Source organism: Equus przewalskii, chromosome X, assembly GCF_037783145.1.
Source record: "Equus przewalskii isolate Varuska chromosome X, EquPr2, whole genome shotgun sequence".
Classification (NCBI taxonomy): domain Eukaryota; kingdom Metazoa; phylum Chordata; class Mammalia; order Perissodactyla; family Equidae; genus Equus; species Equus przewalskii.
The window spans coordinates 11,597,427-11,616,782 of NC_091863.1; the positions used below are offsets into that span (position 1 = coordinate 11,597,427).

At 40.9% G+C, this 19,356-nt stretch overlaps 1 protein-coding gene across 2 annotated transcripts in view; it reads left to right on the plus strand.

Moving 5' to 3' along the window:
- The first annotated feature begins 558 nt into the window (after window positions 1–558).
- BMX (BMX non-receptor tyrosine kinase) overlaps window positions 559–19,356 on the plus strand; it is a 50,997-nt gene continuing 32,199 nt past the window's right edge. For both annotated transcript variants that reach the window (XM_070603754.1, XM_070603755.1), the window contains exons 1-6: window positions 559–1,005; window positions 8,365–8,511; window positions 9,373–9,477; window positions 11,421–11,502; window positions 15,907–16,026; window positions 18,182–18,246. In XM_070603754.1, the coding sequence (XP_070459855.1) occupies window positions 988–1,005; window positions 8,365–8,511; window positions 9,373–9,477; window positions 11,421–11,502; window positions 15,907–16,026; window positions 18,182–18,246 (537 nt within the window). In that variant the 5' untranslated portion in view covers window positions 559–987. The remainder of the gene's footprint in view (window positions 1,006–8,364; window positions 8,512–9,372; window positions 9,478–11,420; window positions 11,503–15,906; window positions 16,027–18,181; window positions 18,247–19,356) is intronic.

A 19,356-nucleotide genomic window follows, 5' to 3' on the forward strand; every position in this document is an offset into this window, starting at 1 on the left:
AGCACGTGGCACGTTCTGAACAAGACTTGAACGAATGAGTAGAAATGATGCTAATCCTGTGTCCACTGAAAAGAATACCTCTTTGAAAGTCAGTAGCTATACTCTCCTCTGCCAACCCAAGATTTCACCACACCCTAGATGGTTACAAATAATTAACATAGCCAACAATTTATAACTTAATACAGTGTGTCAATGCATGCTAAAAGGATGATTCATTTTCTCGGCTGTCAATAAGAGAGCCTAAAATAAGTCATTAGGTTTATTAGCTATGACCAGCCAGCATGCACCCGAGAAAATGGTGGAAGCAGTAAAACCAAAAGTTGTGATGTTGTATCAATGATGTCAAGTGACAATCACACCTTTTCCTTGCAATCTTGGTGCATGGTACATTAGCAAAAACGATCTCTTTTCCGTTTCTGGATCTCTTGATAAATTAAGTTGCGGAAATGTGCTCCTTTTCGGTCACATTAACTGTCCTTCTCTCTCATATATTCTCTGACCTCCCTTTGTCCAGCGTCGAGCTGAAGTTTTCGTTGCTGATTCTCTGCGCACTGTGGCATTACCTCACGGTTTCCTGGCTCGTGGGAGAGAAGTCAGCGTCAGAAGTGGGGTTTTGCGGAGATATTTTCTGGTCCTTTCCAGCACAGAGCTCTATAAACAAAGGCAGGGTTATCACATGTACCCGACAGCTGCCTGGGAAAAGCAGGAGCTGTAGTTATCAAAGTTGGAACCTTTCTGAAATATGCTTTGTCTCCATTTTTGTTGCGTTCAATCAGATCAACAAGTGTTGGCTAAGTGTTGAGCGTGGTTTCCTGTGGGATTGTGTAAGGCCTTGCAGGACAATAAACGTTTCGGGGGCACTGAGTAATGTAGCCATTTCTGACCCAGCAGCCGGGAAAATGTGAGACGATTTGCTACTGCTGGAAGGAGGACCGTGGGGCTGTGTTCCTGCAAGGGCAGATTAACTTCACCTCAGCGGACCCGGCGATGGAACAAGACAAAATGGTGCGTTTAAACAGCAGGTGGCTACACAATGTCATATCCTACAGGAAAATAGTTTCAGATCCGGGTGTGGTAGAGCCTGAAGTTCACAAAATTTGGAAAGCCCCCTTTAATGAAAATACTAAAAATTTATGCATATGAAATTGCTGGGGCTCCTCCAGGGACTTTGGATGGGACCAGGTAATTTGGGGGACTGCTATAGTTTCACTGTAAATTCCTCCCCCAGCTCAAAATCTCGTTCAGGGAAGCTGTCAGTTTGTGTGTACATCAGCATCAGGTCTATGTAGCTTTGCATCGTTTCCTCTGCTGATTTTCTCCATACTATTCTTTAGGCGTTGACTTTCTGTGACTTTTCATATTGGCTTCATAACTGTTTCCAAAAAGACAAAGAAATGTTAGTCATACCTGCTTTTATTTATCTGTGGTTTTTTAACGTTATTTTAGCTACAAATATTTGTTCTTAGGTTCCCAAAGTCTCCCTCAATCGGGAGCTTGGGGCTATTTCAGATGGACGCAGAAAGATGGGAAGGAGTTGAACCAGACAGCTACAGCCACATCCATATAATTTTGAAAGTTTCTATGGACCATGATGATTTCATTGGATTTAAAAAGTAGTACAACAGTAATGTGGTCTAGGTCAGTGCTTTTCAAACTCTCCTGTGCTCAGGGAGCGCCTGGGGATCTGGCTAAAATGGAGATTCTGATGTGCTTGGTCTGGGGTGGGGCCTGAGACTCTGCATTTCCAATAAGCTCCCAGGGGATGTGGATGCTGCTCATCCATGGACCACACTTTGAGTAACATCCACATATTGATTTGTAAGAAACCTGCTGGCACAAATACACAGTCAATAGGGCTGGTTCAGCCTGATTTTAAGGTAACCAGTCCCAGGACTGAAAGCTTGTGACAGACCTACAGAGCAGGTGCTTGTTGACTGGAGAATACGTGGGGAGCCCTCCCCTTATCTCCTATCCCCAGGAGCTGGAGGAAGAGAGATGAGGACTGAAATTTTATCATTGAGGGTCATTTTGTTGTCTTCAGTTTTTAAACTTTGCTACAGTCTTTTTAAAAACTTTACCTACAGAGTGATGAGGGGAAGGAATACAGGGTTTGGGAACATTTTCTAGAGTGCTAGGCATTGTACCACCATTTTCTCTTGACTCCTCATAACCCTTTGAGGGGATTATTGTTTCACTCCCTTTACAGATGGGGAAGCTGAGGTTAGCAGGGTTAAGCAACACGCCAGGTTGCACAGAGACAGAGCAGGGATCTGGACCTACCAGCTTGGTGCTTTCGCTCACACCAACGTGTATCACCTAAGCAGTGTTATGTGTTAAACTAATTCAGCATAAGGTGTTAAGACGTGGATTTACCACTTTTTGCTTTTTTCCTAAGGAGGGTGCCCAGAGGAGTGCCCCTGGCAAAGGAGAGAGAGCAGAAGGAAAGACATTGCTGAAAAGAAGGAAGGGCTTAGAAAAGCTCTGTCAGGCACTGAACATGAATTTCACACCTAAAGCAAATTTTAGCTCCAACAGGAATGGCATTGGAATTCTCACATTCTTTGTGCAAAATAGCCTTCCCAAAATGTCTGGTTTTCCTAAATTTATTTTGGAGCATTAAGGTATGGTGTTTCAAAATGCCGAGAATTTGGGTGTCAATGTTAAAGGATTTCTGTCCATGTCATGCCAAGATCAGTTGTAACTTTCTCTCTCCTGCATAACATCAAGTGAAGCAGGAATTTGTCACATCGCATTCTTCAGAGCCCGTGTTTATCTTTGGCTAGCATCTTAAGAGATATTTTTGAACCACTTTACCCGATTCTGAGTTCAGCTTTTTGTTCCTGTTTAACTTACCAACATATTTTGTTCAGTTATTTAGCAGGAAAGTAAACAGGCCTGGCCTTGGACAAATATTTGAAGATGGAGTTTGTCACAGGGTCCTCTATTTTCCCTCGTCTAAGCCTCTACCCCCGTCCGCACTTGGTGCATCTCCCTGTTCCTTCTCACCTTACCCCTCCACTGCCCTCCCACAACATGTATTATTATGATATTTTGACACCTATCAAAATCTTAGTTAAATGATATGTAAAGTAAGAGAAGATAACTAAATCAAGTAAAGGCGTACATCTCTCACTTCTAAAAAATAAAGCTTTAAAGGCACCATGATGAGCCAGTCAACTTTTTGGTTGAGGGAACTATCCAGTGGCCCCATTTGACTATATATATATATCTTTCTCCCTTCTTTTCCTGCCTCCTGCTCCTCCTTCTGCACCACTTAGAATTTATTCCAACTTTTGAGGTTGTATGTTCTTGCCTATTTTAAAATGTGGGCTAGAGTTTTGTGATTTAACACTGCCTTGGAGGTTCGTGCTGAAAGGTTATTTAGGTGACATTTTTCTGCTATTTCCAATAAAAGGTCCCTTGCCTGGGTCTGGTAAGACTCAAATTTATGCCTAGATTTCCCAGACAGCATGACTTAGCAAGGCTATAGCATGTTAAGCTGAACACATAGATCTCTTTTAGTCTGTTTAGTGCCAAGATGGTGTAGACAGTGCCCCACTGGCTCCCTGGGCTGTGTCTCTTAGGTCATAGCTTTGTGGTTCTGGCTAAGTCACTTACGCTGCTGAGGCTCAGTATTGCATCTGTAAAATGACTTCTAAGATTCCTATCAGCCTTGATATCCTACGGCTGCCTTCCTATATTTAGGCTAGAGCCTTCTCTGAGGAGGTGGGTTACACAGCTGGCATGTCCCTCTCTAACGTTAGCATCATAGTCAGGAGTTAAGAGGAGTTAGGCTGCCTGGATTCAAATCCCAGCTCCACACACTAGCAGTGTGGCCTGGGCAATTGACTTACCTATGGCAGCTTCATCAGTTATAAGCAAGGAATGGTGTAGCATCCTACCCCATAGGGTAACTTAGTTACAACTTACCCCATAGGATTGGGTTGTTATGGCCTACCCCATAGGGTACTGTGTACCCAATAGGGTATGGTGTCACAACCTATACTATAGTGTGGGGGTATCATGACCTACCCAATAGGGTGTTTGTGACCAGTAAACAAGTGTATATTTCTAAGGTGCTTTAAATAGCCCCTGGCACATGGTGAGCCCTCCTTCAGTGTTAGCTAGAATTATTATTACTACGATCACTCATAGCCTTCAAGGTCCAGTTTTAATGCCCTCTCTTCCATAATATTTTCCTTGATTATCTTAAGGAAGAAAACAACTTTTCCTTCCTCAGGCCTTTCATAGCAAAGAGAATGGACTCCACTCTAGCACCTCAGTTGTTTCTTTCCACCTTTTCCTTTTTCAATCAGGATTCACTGCCCACAGTGTGTCCAGTATTTTCACATAAGGTTTCTCATTTAAGTCTTATAAAGTGGAGGAGCTGTTACCCATCACATTTTACAGATCAGAAAACTGAAGTTCAGAGCAGGGAAGGGGCTTGGTCAAGGTGACACAGCTCACAAATGACAGTCCTGTAAGCTCCTCCAAGCCTTCTGAGTCTACCACCCCACAGCAACGTTGCATGCTAATTAGTTATGAAACCTCTCTCTCAAACTCAGTCGTTGTCACTCAGGGCAGTGGAGAGCTGATTTCTATTTCTGGAACCAGTCACTTGTTGTCAGGCACACTTAGGCTCAAAATCAAGTGTGCTACGTAGACCTGCACAGTTGAACTCCTTACTCTTGTGATAACATTTCCTTATTATCGCTAAATAACCATAGCGATTCCAAGTCGTGTTAGTTCAGCATGCACCTTTTATGTATGTTATAGGTTACACAGTAGTTGCTGGCTTCCTTATAGAAAATACTGTATTGATTTCTGCCAGGTTTCTTTTTTTTCTTTGCCTCCTCTGCACTTTAATCTCTTGCTAGTTTCCTGCCCTTATGGAAATAGGCAGCCTGGGATATTTGGTAAGCAAATTGATGTGTCTATTCTATGTAGGTGGTAATATGAGAGTCCAGACAAGTCCCACCAGCTCCTCTATGGAAATAGATTTCTGGTGAATACTGGCTAGCTTTAGGATCTCATTTATTTTGAAAGATTTTTTTCTTTTTTCCCTTCCCTTAAAATAAGGGTAGGCAGAGCTGAGTTTGTTAGTTGCTGGACGGGCATTTGAATCAACAGTGGTACCTGAGCCCTGTTGACTTATGGTCCTAATACATGGCAGGAGACATTACATTTTTAAAAATTAGTCATCACCAATTATCACCTCTTATACCAAGAGAGACCATAGAAATGGCTTCAATTTAGAATCTAGGCTATCTAGGGGAGGAGAGAAGTACAAGAAAGGGACTGAAGCAAATAGAATGAGAAAGGCAGGTCCAAACTTGAGCAGGAATCAGGTATTGTCTTAAAAGAAACCAATCTGCGGATGACAAAAGTGTGAGTCATCAAAATGGGGTTCTTCAAGCTTGTGAGGAAGCAGGAAGCTTGGGAGTCTAGTGCAGAGAGTGGAGCTTTGAAGGACTTCAAAGAAGTGTGGCTCCAGGTGCTTGTTATGTGAGAAAACAGATTACAGACTCATGTGCACAGTATATGAACTCATTTTTGTGAAAATAAACACGTGCACACATATATTTGAAAAAATCTAGAGGTATGTTCACCAAAATGTTAACAGTTTTTTTCTTTTACTTCTCCATAGTTCTTGGTTTTGTAGAATAAACATACCATATATATATATTTGTTGTTGTTGTTGTTGAGTAAGATTGGCCCTGAGCTAACGTCTGTTGCCAATCTTCCTCTTTTTGCTTGAGGAAGATTGTCGCTGAGCTAATATCTGTGCCAATCTTCCTTTATTTTGTATGTGGGATGCTGCCACAGCATGGCTTGATGAGCAGTGTGTAGGTCTGTGCCCGGGATCCAAACACGTGAACCCCAGGCCGCTGAAGCAGAGGGTGTGAACTTAATCACTATGCCACCAGGCCTGCCCCCATATATGATTTTTAAAATGAAAGCAAAAAAATTCACAAAGGGCAAGATTTTAGAATGAACAATTTTGTTGGAATTTGACTATTATATTGCATCAGATACAGCAACGTGTATAAACCCTTGAAGATTTATTAGAAAATGTGCTCAAGGACTTGGTACCTTCCTTCCTAGTCAATGTTCTTCTTCCCTTCGACATACAGAAGCAACTTTGTGGATTTCACTTGTCAATGATTTCTGTGACTCACCATATGAATTTCTAGATAAAATTCCCTCCAAAACCATCTTTCATGTGATAAATGTGAAAGTCTATAAACAGAAAAGTGTGTGTATCATCATGCAGTACTGGGAAAGGCTGCGTACTACCTTGGACATTGGGATTTGCATTTTCAAGACAGTGTTCTTAATGTTACAAATGGATTCAGCATCTGAAAAGAATTTGAAAAGTAAACTTTCTATTCCACTAACCAGATCTATGTAACTAGCACTCTGCTAGTTTGAGGTGTAACGTTTTAGCTGTGGATATAAGACACATTTGGCAAGAGTGTTCGTAGTTTTCTCTTTCTGCTTTGTTAGTAAGTTTTTTAAGTGTAAAAGGCACAAGTGCCCTACAACTCTGCCTCGTGTGGTGTGGCTCCCCAAAGGGGACTGTAACACACAAGAAGTAGACCCCCCATGGTTTCAACCAGTCTTCAAGCAAATTCTCTTCCAGCCTTAGACTTTGGGTGTGGAAAATAATTTTATCTAAACAAGCATGTGTGTAGAGGTTATGATGGAGGCACAGGTGAAAGGTAGGCATACCTGCCTTCCGAGGTCCTGCTGGGTTTGCTACACCCTGATCTCTGCCCTGTCTCTGCATCCGGGGCAAAGAAAGCAGTGACCATAGCGAATAGCACCCATTGTACTCAAAAGAAACCTGTTCTACTTTCACAAAAGAATTATACTTTTTTCCTAGATAAAACAATATTCAAAGCAAAAAGTGACCGGGACTTTATTATATTTAGTAGGTAAGATTTCTGCTACTTCTGCCTATAAATCAAACACTGCCCTTGGAGAACATTTGAAGGATTAATAAATAGTCACCTGATCTGTGTAAATAAAAAATAAAAGCTGATTTTCTTGATTCCCGTTTCTAGAGTGGTATGGTCTATGTCAGGAGGGAAGCTGGCTGGGCCTGACCGGCTTATTCAATTCCAGGCTGTTTCTCAGTCTCCCTTTATTCCACTCCCCTGCCATCATGGGCCCATCACACTCCTGGGCCAGTGAGAAGTACCCCTTAGTGATTGGACAGGTTCACTTGGCATCCGCCTCCATCCAGACAGAGCAATGCCTGTGTGGGTGCTTCCTGATAGAGAGTGATAAATAGGATGCAAATATCTTCTTTTTAGTGCTTGACTCTGGCATAGCCATAGAGGGAAGATGAGCGATGGTGCCTCAGAGCAGTAACTTTTTGCTTAGAGCTTGAGAGTTAAAGTTAAGGACCCGCAAGCACACTTTGGCTAGATCAAATGCAAGGTAAGTAAAGTTAATTACTCTCAGGGTATCAATAAATAAAGAAAGATGGTAATTATTGGGCATCTGACTGCTAATAACCATGTTATTTCACAAAGCAAAGAAGAACAGAAGAAAGTGTAACTTCTTGTGGCCTACTGCTTAACATTACTTCTTTTCATTCTCAGACCTGATATCAGACTGAGAGTTGAAGCAACAGTCTTAGTAGAACCAGAAAATCAGTGCATTTATTTTCCAGAAATACCCTAAGTTTTAATGTTTTACGTGGGCTTGAAAGGAAAAGCAGAAGTGTTTTTAGCTTACAAAAATCCATTTTCTTCATTTCTTTTAAATCTTTTCTGATAGCATTTTTTTAATGTTTTGTTCTCAGAAACATTGAAAATTTTACCCATGTCCTTTATGTTAAAGATCTGATCATAACCAGGGGCTGTGGGTGTCGTTTACAATGATATCAGAGTCTTACGGTGGTTTAATTTGCCCAAACAACCTGCCACATTCATGGAGAGAAATTTCAGTTGATCAATTACTTCATGCATGGTGAGCTGTCTGGAGCTCAATTTTTAAGAGATTGATTATATCCAATTCAATTCAACAAATGCCTATAGGATGCTTAAGGAATAAGGAGACTTTTGATAAGGTTGTCTAGAGGGTAGCGCAAAGATGGTGAATTTATGATCCAGGGTGGGAGATATAAAAAGTCAACATATTTATAAAGGTCAAAGTCAAAGCAGTAGAAAAAAGTGCAGGTATGTGTGTGTTTAAGAGTCTACCTAATTATGTTTTCCTCTATAACCCTAAATCTAATTTTTAGAATTTATATTATCCCTGAATGAGCTGCAGTTGAATAAAAACTATGAAAGCTAAGAGAGAACCTAGCGAGATGCTGTGAACACTCATTTTAATTATTTTTTTTAAATTTAGGACAACAATATGGATACAAAATCCATCCTAGAAGAACTTCTTCTCAAAAGGTCACAGCAAAAGAAGAAAATGTCACCAAATAACTACAAAGAGCGGCTTTTTGTTTTGACCAAAACAAACCTCTCCTACTATGAATATGACAAAATGGTGAGACCCTATTTATTCCATTGTTCTTATATTATTTGTTTTTCTTAAGTCTCCACAACGCACTTAATTATAATGAAACAACATCAGGTTTCTTAACTTACACAGTAAAAATCAACTTGCACTCACTTATCACATTGTCTTTTCTTAGCCGAGGTATAATTAATTCAAGATAAAGATTTTTAAAGCATTGGTTAACGTTACTAAGGCAAACTGTAACTGTAGAACAGTGGTTCTCAATCGAGAGTGATTTTGCCACACAGAGGACATTTGGCAGTGGCTGGGGACATTTTTGGTTGTCATAATTTCATATTTGGGGGTGCGGTGTGCTACTGGAGTCTGGTGGGTAGAGAGCAAGGATGCTGTTAAACATCCTATAATGCACAGGACCGCCCCCACCACAAAGAATTGTCTAACCCCAAATAGTGCTGAAGAAAAGAAACACTGCCTTAACACAGTGCTGAAAATGAGAATATTTCTGTACAGTTGAGAATTTCTACAGCAGTAGGAATACTGAAATACACAAAATTAAAACCAAATGAAGATGCTTTGTGGAGTTAAATTTTGATTTTCCTGAGTAGATTAACCATATACCAGGTGATTTGAAATGTGTTTCAAGATTATTAAACAAAGTTATTAAGTGCTCCTTGATTTGCTTTCGGAGGAGTATATGAGTTAGTGCCCACACTCAAGAGATATATTCTGCTGTCTCTGGATTTTGACTATTATGGAATAATTGGGAGTGAGTCTCCCATGTCCATCCCATCTCCAATCTCCCTCCCAAGCATAACCTTAACTTCATGCTTTTCTTTGTGCACCACTGTGTGTCACATGAGATATGTTATATTTTGCTTTTTAATTCAGAAAAGAGGCAGCAGAAAAGGATCAATCGAGATTAAGAAGATCAGATGCGTGGAGAAAGTAAATGTTGAGGAGCAGACCCCTGCGGAGAGGCAGTACCCATTTCAGGTAAGGGCGGGGACCCATTCCATTGGATGGATGGCTCTTCTTGTAATATTTTCTGTTATGAACTCAATATACTTGAGATAAATAATGATGTTGCAAAGATTCACTAACACAATGACAAGGCTTGGAACATCCCCAGATGGGAGTTGGGCAGTTTGCTAAAATTCTATCCACCAATCTGTCTTTCCTAGAGGGAGAGCATGTAAGCAGCAATGGCCTGACTTGCCTCAGAGTCTGACAATCTCTTTCATCAAACATTACTGAGCATTTCTGATGTGCTGCAAGTACTAGGCACACTATAGGAAATAAAATGCCGTCCCTGTCTCCAAGGCATTCACAGATCGTTATAATGCAGTGAGGGGGAGTGTTAAGATGAGGGTTGGCAGAGTAGCCGTGGTGCCCCAGGAAGTGGAAGCTTCACTCCTCACTCCAAGAGGTAGGAGAGATTTTCTATTGGAGGTGACATTCGGGTGGGAAGGACAAGTGGAGTTTAGCCCAGCAAAACAAAAGAAATAGCAGGTGTCAAGGCACTGATACGTGAAAGAGTATGGTACATTTGGAGAGCTCCAAGTAGCCTTCATGAATAAAGCAGCTCCGTGAGAGAGTGAAAGAGATGAACCTGGAGAGGTGGGCAAGGTCCATCATGAAAGGCTTCGCACAGCGCACGCGCGGAGGAGTTTTAATTTTACCCTGAAGTATTTTAAACAATGGTATGCTACAGAGAGTGTGCCTACAGTACCCTTTGGAAGTGGCTTGATTGAAGTCATGCCCTACTTTTATTATATCATGAATACTTATCTTTCTGATCTAAAGGCAGGCAGACTGACCTTCAGATAGCCAGACTACCAAGGGCTAGTATGAGGGAACTGTGGCCAAAAGTGAAATAAAATAAAATAATCCAGTTAATGAGCAATCCATACTTTCCACTTTAAAAAGGGACATTACCCAACTGGAAGAAACCAAGGGAGTGTGTGCTCATGGAAGATGCTTCAGTTTCTTATCAGGCATAGAGTACGAAGAACACAGGCTTTGGAGCCCTACAGAGTTCTTAGCCCCACTGCCTATATTTGTGTAACCACAGACAAAGTATCAACCTCTCTCCGAGTTTATTTCTTCACTTGAAAAATGGGCATAATCATATATTTTTTGTAGCGTTGAAATAGGATTAAAATATTAAAGTAAGAAAGAGCCCAGAAACTAGTAGGTGTTTAATAAGTGTATTTATAAATGTTTAATAAATGTAATGTATTATTACATTAAAATGTAATAAATGTATTAACTAAATGTCTGTATTATTTACCCACAAAAGTGGGATAGAGAAGGATCTGGGGAAGACATTGCAATGTTCAAACATTTAAACAAGTGTTTTAAAGAGTAGAAAATGATTTATGCTAGGATTCCTGGGGTGGGACATGACCCAAGGGAATGAAGTATAGGGAGATATATTTTTACTCAATATAAGCATGAACTATATAATGATCAAAATATATGGAAATTGACAAGGATGGCATAGCAAAAGTAAAGGACATTCTATCCCTGAAGATATTTTTAAGAATAGAGCAAATAAACATTTTCCAACGGGCTGTAAAGAAAGTTATGCACTGCATGGGTGGATGGATCAGAACACTCCTAATACACCTGTAATGTCTAACATCTTATACTCTCATAATTCTCCATGGTCTAGGGCATCTCTACTGACACCTCAATGTTCACTGCTGTCAGATGCATCATTGCTGTGATTTTCCAAAGTGTAGAGGTGTCTGGGATGAAACAAATTGAGGGATGGAGGATAAAAATAACTAGATTTTTTCTCATTTAATTCCAGAGTGAATGCATATTATATAAGCAAACTCAACGTTTCTTTTGAATAACAGAAAATACGCAGTTGCGCCAGAGTGAACTATGATGCAATTATATCTAAATGCACCAAATCTTTTCCTTTCCAGATTGTCTATAAAGATGGGCTTCTCTATGTCTATGCATCAAATGAAAAGAGCCGAAGTCAGTGGTTGAAAGCATTACAAAAAGGTAATTTAAAAAGTCCTAAAAGGGAGTTATTGATTGAATTTTTTTGAGGCTTAGTGAAGGAAGGGACCCAAGCCCAGGAGAGAATCTACTGATTTTCCTACCAGCCTCAGAGAATGTGCCATGCTATCCTTATTTTGCATTCTCATTGTTACATAGAGGAAGCCTGGGGATCAGATACCCCTCTCCTCCCCGCCCTCCTCACCACTCTGCACAGAGCTGGCTATTGTGCCTTCCCAGCAGCATGGAGGAAGCAGGGCTGCCTGCTCTCCACCCACAGTGCTTGCCTTTGCCAGGGCAAAGTCTAGTCTCCTCAGGTCCTGTAGCTACTGTACTTTGGATGTGTACAGAATGTGGTATCTAATACGTACTAAGCACTTAACCATTTGCCAGTTACTGTGTTGAGTGCCTGCAAAATATTTTCTTGGGTAATCCTCTTGAGAACTCTATGGAAAGGGTAATATTGTTCTCCATTTTCCAGGTAAGTGAAGACATGGCCAATGTCACATACCTAATAATGGAGAACTCATAATTCAACTACCCAAACCCAGATTTTTAACGAGTATGGTAAAATGCTAGGCAAAACTGGGGATTTAATGGAGCTTTTATTCAGTGATGCTTAGGCTGCCCTGGTAACAGCTTTTGGTCGAAGAGAGAGAATTTGTGTTAATAATTTGGCACTATGATGTTTCTCCTTGCAATAATTTTATTTTAAATGCGGGTAATGGTGTGAGGACAATATTTAACTTAAATGGATGACTCTATCGGAATTTCAGATATTAAGCTCCCAGATGGGGAAAGATTTTATTTCATTTAAGCTTTAGATTAGGGCTCTTTCTTAGTACACCTCAAATTACACTACTTTAGACAATCACCTACTCCACTTCAATGCAAATACATCCTTTTTCACACATAAGGCTTAATTTTCCCTTTGCGTGAAAGGAGTTAGCAACTTTTTCTGTAAGATAGTCAAGTGGTCCAGTAAGGAAAGAAGCCTCCCTCCACCTCCACCAGCTTGGTGAAGTGAGAAAGTCATCCCTTTAGAGTCAGGCAAATCTGCATCCAAGTCCTGCCTCACGATAGCATCTAATAAAACCATCCAGCATCTCTGAGTCTCAGTTTCTTGGCCTGTAAAATGGGAGATCACATTTCTTTTCTCCTAGAATGATGATGAGCTGCAAATGAGTGAATCATAAATCTGTTAAAGTATCCTGCACACAGACATGAGTCACTGTGGTTATAGTGGGGCCTCCAGGAGGAGCTCTAAGATGCTGCTTCCCGTTCAGTCTACTTTGGGGGGATTTCCTGGGAGCAGCTCCTATGTAGACACCTCCTGTGCGCAGCTGTTGGTCATGCACTAGGGTCCTTTGTGGGCCCTTCTGGAACTGTATGTGGTAGACAGGTTTGGGTGGGCCCTGGGTAGCTCATGTTAAGGCACATGGAACATGAAAGGAGAGCAGAGAGAGAAGGGGGAGTGAATCTCTTATCCTCTTATAAAACTGCAGAGAGACCCTATTACTAGGGCTGCCAGAAGCGATTTGTATCAGTTAGTAATGCTTTGGGATACAGGTGAAAAGACACCAAGCAGTTGCTGAAACAAATACATGGTTGTTCCTCTTACAAATCCAGAGGTAAGCAAGTCCAGGGCTAGGGCAGCAGCTCAATGAAATCAGTAGGGCCCCTGGCTCCTCCTAGCTTTCTGCTCTTCCATCCTTAGAGGTTCTTGGAAAGGCTCTGAGCTTTCCCAGAAGCCCCTCTGCAACCTTCTGCTCATGTCTCATTGGCCAGAACTGTGTCTCACGGCCATCTCTATGTGCAAGGGAGGCTGGAAGACAGTATCTGGCTTTTCCAGCCTCTATGCTGGAATCCAAGGGAGAAGATGGTTGGGATCGGCTGTCAGGTTGAAGGTAACAAGAGAGAAGGAAGGTAGTATCAGCTGTCAGGTTGGCAAACCAACCTGCCACAAGAAAACAAAGAGGTTCCATCACTCAAATCCTCTCCCCTGTGAAGTTTCACTGTGATATAATGACCCTCCCCCCTTTTGTGTCTGTTATTTAGCTCAGGCATTATAAACTGAGATGGACTTTGGAGATACAGAATTCTCCAGAGGGTAACCTACACTTGGGAGGTTTGGGCTGATTCATCGGACACTTAAGGAGTGTCAGCTACCATGGTTCTGAATTCAGCTGAAAGGTGTTTGGCAGGGAAGCTAGCATCTGTGCATTGGAACATAGTAGAAAAAGCTTAGGGCTGAGTCTCAGATCCGCTCTTTATTAGTTTTGTGAACTTGAGCAGGTTACACCACCCCTCGGCATCTCAGTTTACCTAACCCTGTAAGAGCCATGATAACAACTCCAAGGTTATTGAGTAGATTAAATGAGACGATATATGTGAGGGAAAAATATGTAAATTTAAAGTCCTATACACATATTAATTTATGACTTCCTGTTATTGTCATTATTAGATGGTAGCACTGTTCAGTGTGGACTTTTGGACTTCGTTGGGAAAGAATTGGTTACCCAGGAAACTAAATCCATGTAGTAGGAAATAATAGGGATCTTGGCACACAGGAGCTTAGGGAGCAGGAAGGCAAGTAATGTGCTCAAGGAATTGTAATGACCGTTGTCAAGGTCAGAAACTAGTGTTTTGTAATCTTAACTCCTTTTGCTTTTTGTGATTTTGGTAATAACTTTCCTTTAATTCCCATTAATATACAGTAAAGTCTTTTTTTTAAAGATTTTATTTTTCCCCCAGTACATAGTTGTATATATATATATATATATATTTTTAGTTGTGGGTCCTTCTAGTTGCGGCATGTGGGACGCTGCCTCAGCATGGCCTGATGAGTGGTGCCATGTCCCGCCCAGGATTCGAACTGGCAAAACCCTGGGCCACCAAAGCAGAGCGCATGAACTTAACCACTCAGCCACGGGGCCAGCCCCCAGTAAGGTCTTTTTTAACGGCAGTGTTTTCAGGTAAGCTGAACTGAGTTAAACTAAGGGAATGATATAACTAAAACCCACCATTCATTGAACACCCACTCTGCGCCAAACACTGTGCTGGATGCTTTACATACATTTTCTCATATCCTTCCAATGACCCAGTAAAGTAGTTATTATTATCTAATAATAAAGTAATTATTATGATTAGACTTCCTTGAGTCAGAGTTGTAAAGGAGGAGCAGAATTCTCCTGGGATCAAGTTAGGGATCCTCAAGATGAAGATAAAATCAAGAAGTAAAGAATTGAAGCCGCACATAGAACTAGCCCTCCCTACCTAGAGATCCTTCTTGAACCACTCTACGAAGACCTTTTAGATTCCTCTGCTGTATGTTGAGAGAGGCTAGATTGTTGTTGACACAGTATTATATTCCAATATTGGAATTTCATTTCTTTGGCTTTCTTTGTCCTATTTCCACGGGCTTTTAAAATATGCACATATTCCTAGAAAAGTAGTCCCATAAACCATTCATTCCTTGGTATGCGTAAATGAGATCAGAGTCATGAAAGACAGAGAAGGGATGAGAAGTTGTTCTAGATCAAGGAAAACTAGATTAACTAAATGCCATAAGTGATTCTGGATTGAATCCTCCATCAGAAGAAAGTGAATGATTATAAAGGACGTTACTGGAACAAGTGAAAAAAATTGAATATGAAGTATGTATTAAGTAATAGTATTATATCAGTGTTAAATTTCCTGAATTTGATCATTGTATTATGGTTATATAAGGAAATGTCCTTGTTAACAGAAGTTACGTGCTGAAGTATTTATGGGTGACATTATTTAGGTCGTAATATCTGCAACTTACTCTCAAATGATTGAGTAAAATACAACGATAAAAAATTTAAAAATAATCATAATATGTATACACAGAGAGGGAAAGAGAAAGCAAATTAGACAAACGGTTAAAAATTGGTGAACCTGGGTAAACAGCATATGGACGTTCATTGTACTATTCTTGCAACCTTTCTGTACATTTGAAATGTTTCAAAATATAAAGTGGAAGGAATGTATATTAGAACTTTTTTTCTTTTTGCTACGATCTGGTCCTACCCTCCAGCCTCTTTTGGCCACAAGAGAACACCATGTGCCATAACTCACTTCCTTCCTTTATGGATGTATTTCTAAAATTCTAACACCAAGCTGATCTGTACATGCATTTCCTACTAGTTTTTTTTAAGACTGATGTAAGTTATTGTGTTGTTCTCACGATACACGTAGTTAGACTTTTCTTTTTGGTTTTTTAACTTCTAAGTGAAAGACACATCCTTTGGGAACCATTTGCCCTCACTCTTGTTGCTGGCAAAATGAGGTTTTCATTGTTCTGTGATAACAGCTCTTACTGAATGTTTCTTCTCTTGGGCCAACGTTTACTCATGTCGTGTTTTCTTCCTGCCTGCTCCCCAGAGATAAGGGGCAACCCCCACCTGCTGATCAAGTACCATAGTGGGTTCTTCGTGGACGGGAAGTTCCTGTGCTGCCAACAGAGTTGCAAAGCGGCCCCGGGATGTACACTCTGGGAAGCATGTAATGTGACCTCTCTATTGGGCTGGACCCTGGGTGGATGGTGTCCCATTAGGCAAACCTGCCACATGCCAGAACAGCTTGCCAGTTCAGGAAAACAAGATGTGCCAGATTGGTTGGCATCATGAAAATCCAGACTCGAAGATGCTATCTGGCAAATGAAGTCTAAGTCTAGGGTCAATTGAGTCATATTCGTTAAAATAATAACAATATTAACATCTGCCATTCTTTCATTTCATGAGAAATATTTTTTAAATTGGAATCATGAATCAAGCAAGGAGCTGTTTGTTACCTCCAATAATTCTTCCTCGTTTAAGATAAACTCCAAATAGATAGAGTGCGGTGAACATATCATCATGGTTCGTAACCTAAAATTATAAACTCAAAAACCAACATCCTTTTAAAAAATCAAATGATAAAATTTAAGTAACACTTTTAATCACCATGTATACCAAAATGCTGGATGGCCAAGTTTTAAAAGATATATTTAAGGTGGCTTACCATTCTGTACATGTTTGTTGATTTCTTAATAACATCAGAGAAGGTAGTGAAGGATTTGCTTTTAAGTGCAACCAAATTCTATCCAGAGTTATAGTCCTAGGGAAATCTGCCTGAGACTTTATCCAGAGACAGAGAAGAGAGCCCACTGACTGGCTCTGAACAGATAATGGAGGGAAAGAATTGTATTGTTTTCTGCTTGCGCCCCATGGAGTCCCCTTCCTCCAGCAGGATCCCTACATGAGGCAGTCTTAGATATTTTAGAAGTGTATCATTGTTTAACAACATGAAGTTGTCAACAAATAAAAAGGAGAATTTATTTTAGTAACAATTTTACCAACCTGGACAAAATATGCTTGGATTACAATGACTTTAAAGAACTGAATGAGATCAGCTGCATGATAATATCTCATGAACTTAGAACACGCAGGGACATGAAATATTGCTCAAATTCACTCCATAAAGTATTAACAACCGACAATTATGTTAACGTTACTACTGATAATTTTACAAAATCAATGAATAAATATTTGTCGTGTTTTCCATCTCAAACTACACAATGACTATTTGTTAACCTTAACTGGATCATATTGCTCTTTATACTCATAATTATAGTGATTTAATGAACTCTACAGAATTTACTATACGCAGATCTTCCCTCCACTGTGAGGAGCTGAGAAGTAATGTGTCCTTACAGCATTAATCATTCCCTCCAATTATTCTGTCTGTGGTCTGGCATCATTACCCAGCAGGCCAGATTCCAGCTCTGACCATGCCCTAACTCCCTGGGAAAAAGCAGGAAAAAGGCCAGAGAGAGCACTGCCTTAGGATTCTCTTCCTAGGCTCTGTCTGGATGGCACCTGCTATGTGCCCTGGGTGCCACAGGCTCTTTGCCAGCCTCTGAAGAAAACTACAGAATGTAAAGGTGTCATGGCTCACAAGCAGCTGTGATATTGTCTATCTTCCCAAGTGTAATTAACTCCCTTGGCCTCCTCTGCTGAGCTACAGGACACCCCAGGGGCGCAGCTGCTAGGAAGGAAACAGTTGAGTGTCTTTGTTTCCTTCTGTCTCCAAAATGCCCTGGACCACCCTCTTTCCAGGGTACATGGCCTACACGTAAGTTGACCGTGGCCACCCCACTTATAAAGCATATAACGGCTTCACACTCACAGCCTGGACATCTACCTACGTGTGTGGGTAGAAAGAGAAACCAACAATTATCATAAGAAGAGGGAAAAAAAGCATGGGATAGGTGTTCACTTATAAATCAGCTATTTATAAGCATCTTGTATGAGCCAGTCAAAGAGGAATCAGACATGGATTCTGAATCCTAGGGTCACAGGTACTACCCAACGAGATTAGCTATCTGTCACTCAAATACAAGTTGGAAATGTGGTATAAATTACCAGTTTATAAGATGTAGAGGAACTTGAATTTTTTATCCATTTTGACAGGATGTTGAAAATCAATGGTGGAGGCGTAGTGTTCGAGCTGGACATTATACAGGATAGTACCAGAATCACTCTAGATGCTGTGTTTAAATTCATTTAATCTGGAGTATTGCTCACGCAAACTAGCTCATTCTTTTGATTCCTAACATTGGGTGCTTTGATTCGTTTTGTGTAAAGTTCCTTCTGACATTACTGGTTTTACTTTTCAGATGCTGATCTGCACATTGCAACCAATGAAGAGAAACACAGAGCTCCCACCTTCCCAGACAGAGTGGTAAGTCAACATTTAAATTTTTGTTCCTAGGCAGAAAGTATTAAGTAAAGCGAGAGTTGCCAGGTTCAAGAAAGCATGGGCTTCATTAAGACTGCTCAGCAAAGAGAGAAAAAACGTGAGCTATCACCAACAGCAATAGCAGTATCAAATTATAAATTCAAATGTAGAACCATTTTACCATTTTATATTTTTTCTTTTAATAACTGGGCCTCTTTCTAACCTGTAAGCATATAAGTGGTCACCAAAAAATGGGTGCCTATGGGAGAAGTCCGTAAGATGGCATCACACATAACAGGCAACTATTATTAGCTGTCATTCCTCCCCTGCCACCAGCATGGCCAAGACTGCGTCCTGTAAGTATCCTGGTGAAGGAATGGGGCTCCACAGGGCACAAGCAGAAAACAGCATAATTCTTCCCCTCCATTAGCCCTTCAAAACTATTCGGTGGGCTTTCTTCTCTGTCCCTGGATAGAATCTCAGGGAGGTTCCAGAGTTTTCCAGTCACTCTCAAATGACATAAATTTTCCCAGTTACTAGCAGTCATGAGAACAGCCTCTAAATTGTCCCAACCAATGTTATAATCACGCTACTGCAAACATCTTTCCAAGTTAGAGCTTTTCCCCTTCTATCTAGCTCAAGTCTGCGGCAGAGGGCAGCCTGCTTTGGCGGAGAGGTCATGGAAAGGCTAAAAATTTCTGACCCTTTCAGGGTTGGGGCCCAGGAAGAGTGGGTCAAATGAAAAAGAGACAGTCATATATGGTTGGTCCCATCATGATTTGGTAGTGGTGGCTTCTGGGTAAGACGGTTTTCTGATTTTGATTCTTTGCTTTAGGGGAGACTTTCGTGGGGTTCCCCCCGGGGTGCAGATCCAAATGTAGTTTTACGACATAGGAAATGTCCTGACCTTTAGTTCTTAGCTTTCTAGCCCTCAATCTTTCTGCTGGGTCAATTTACCAACTTGGCCAGAGTTTCTTTCAAGATAGCTCCCAGCCAACCCTCTCCCAAGGGTGGAGCTGGCCTACAGGAAAACAAACAAAACCTTGACTGCTCTGGTTAGTAAAACCGTATGTGGCTCGCTCTCAAAGTACAGGCTGCTGCTCTCCTTTTGCT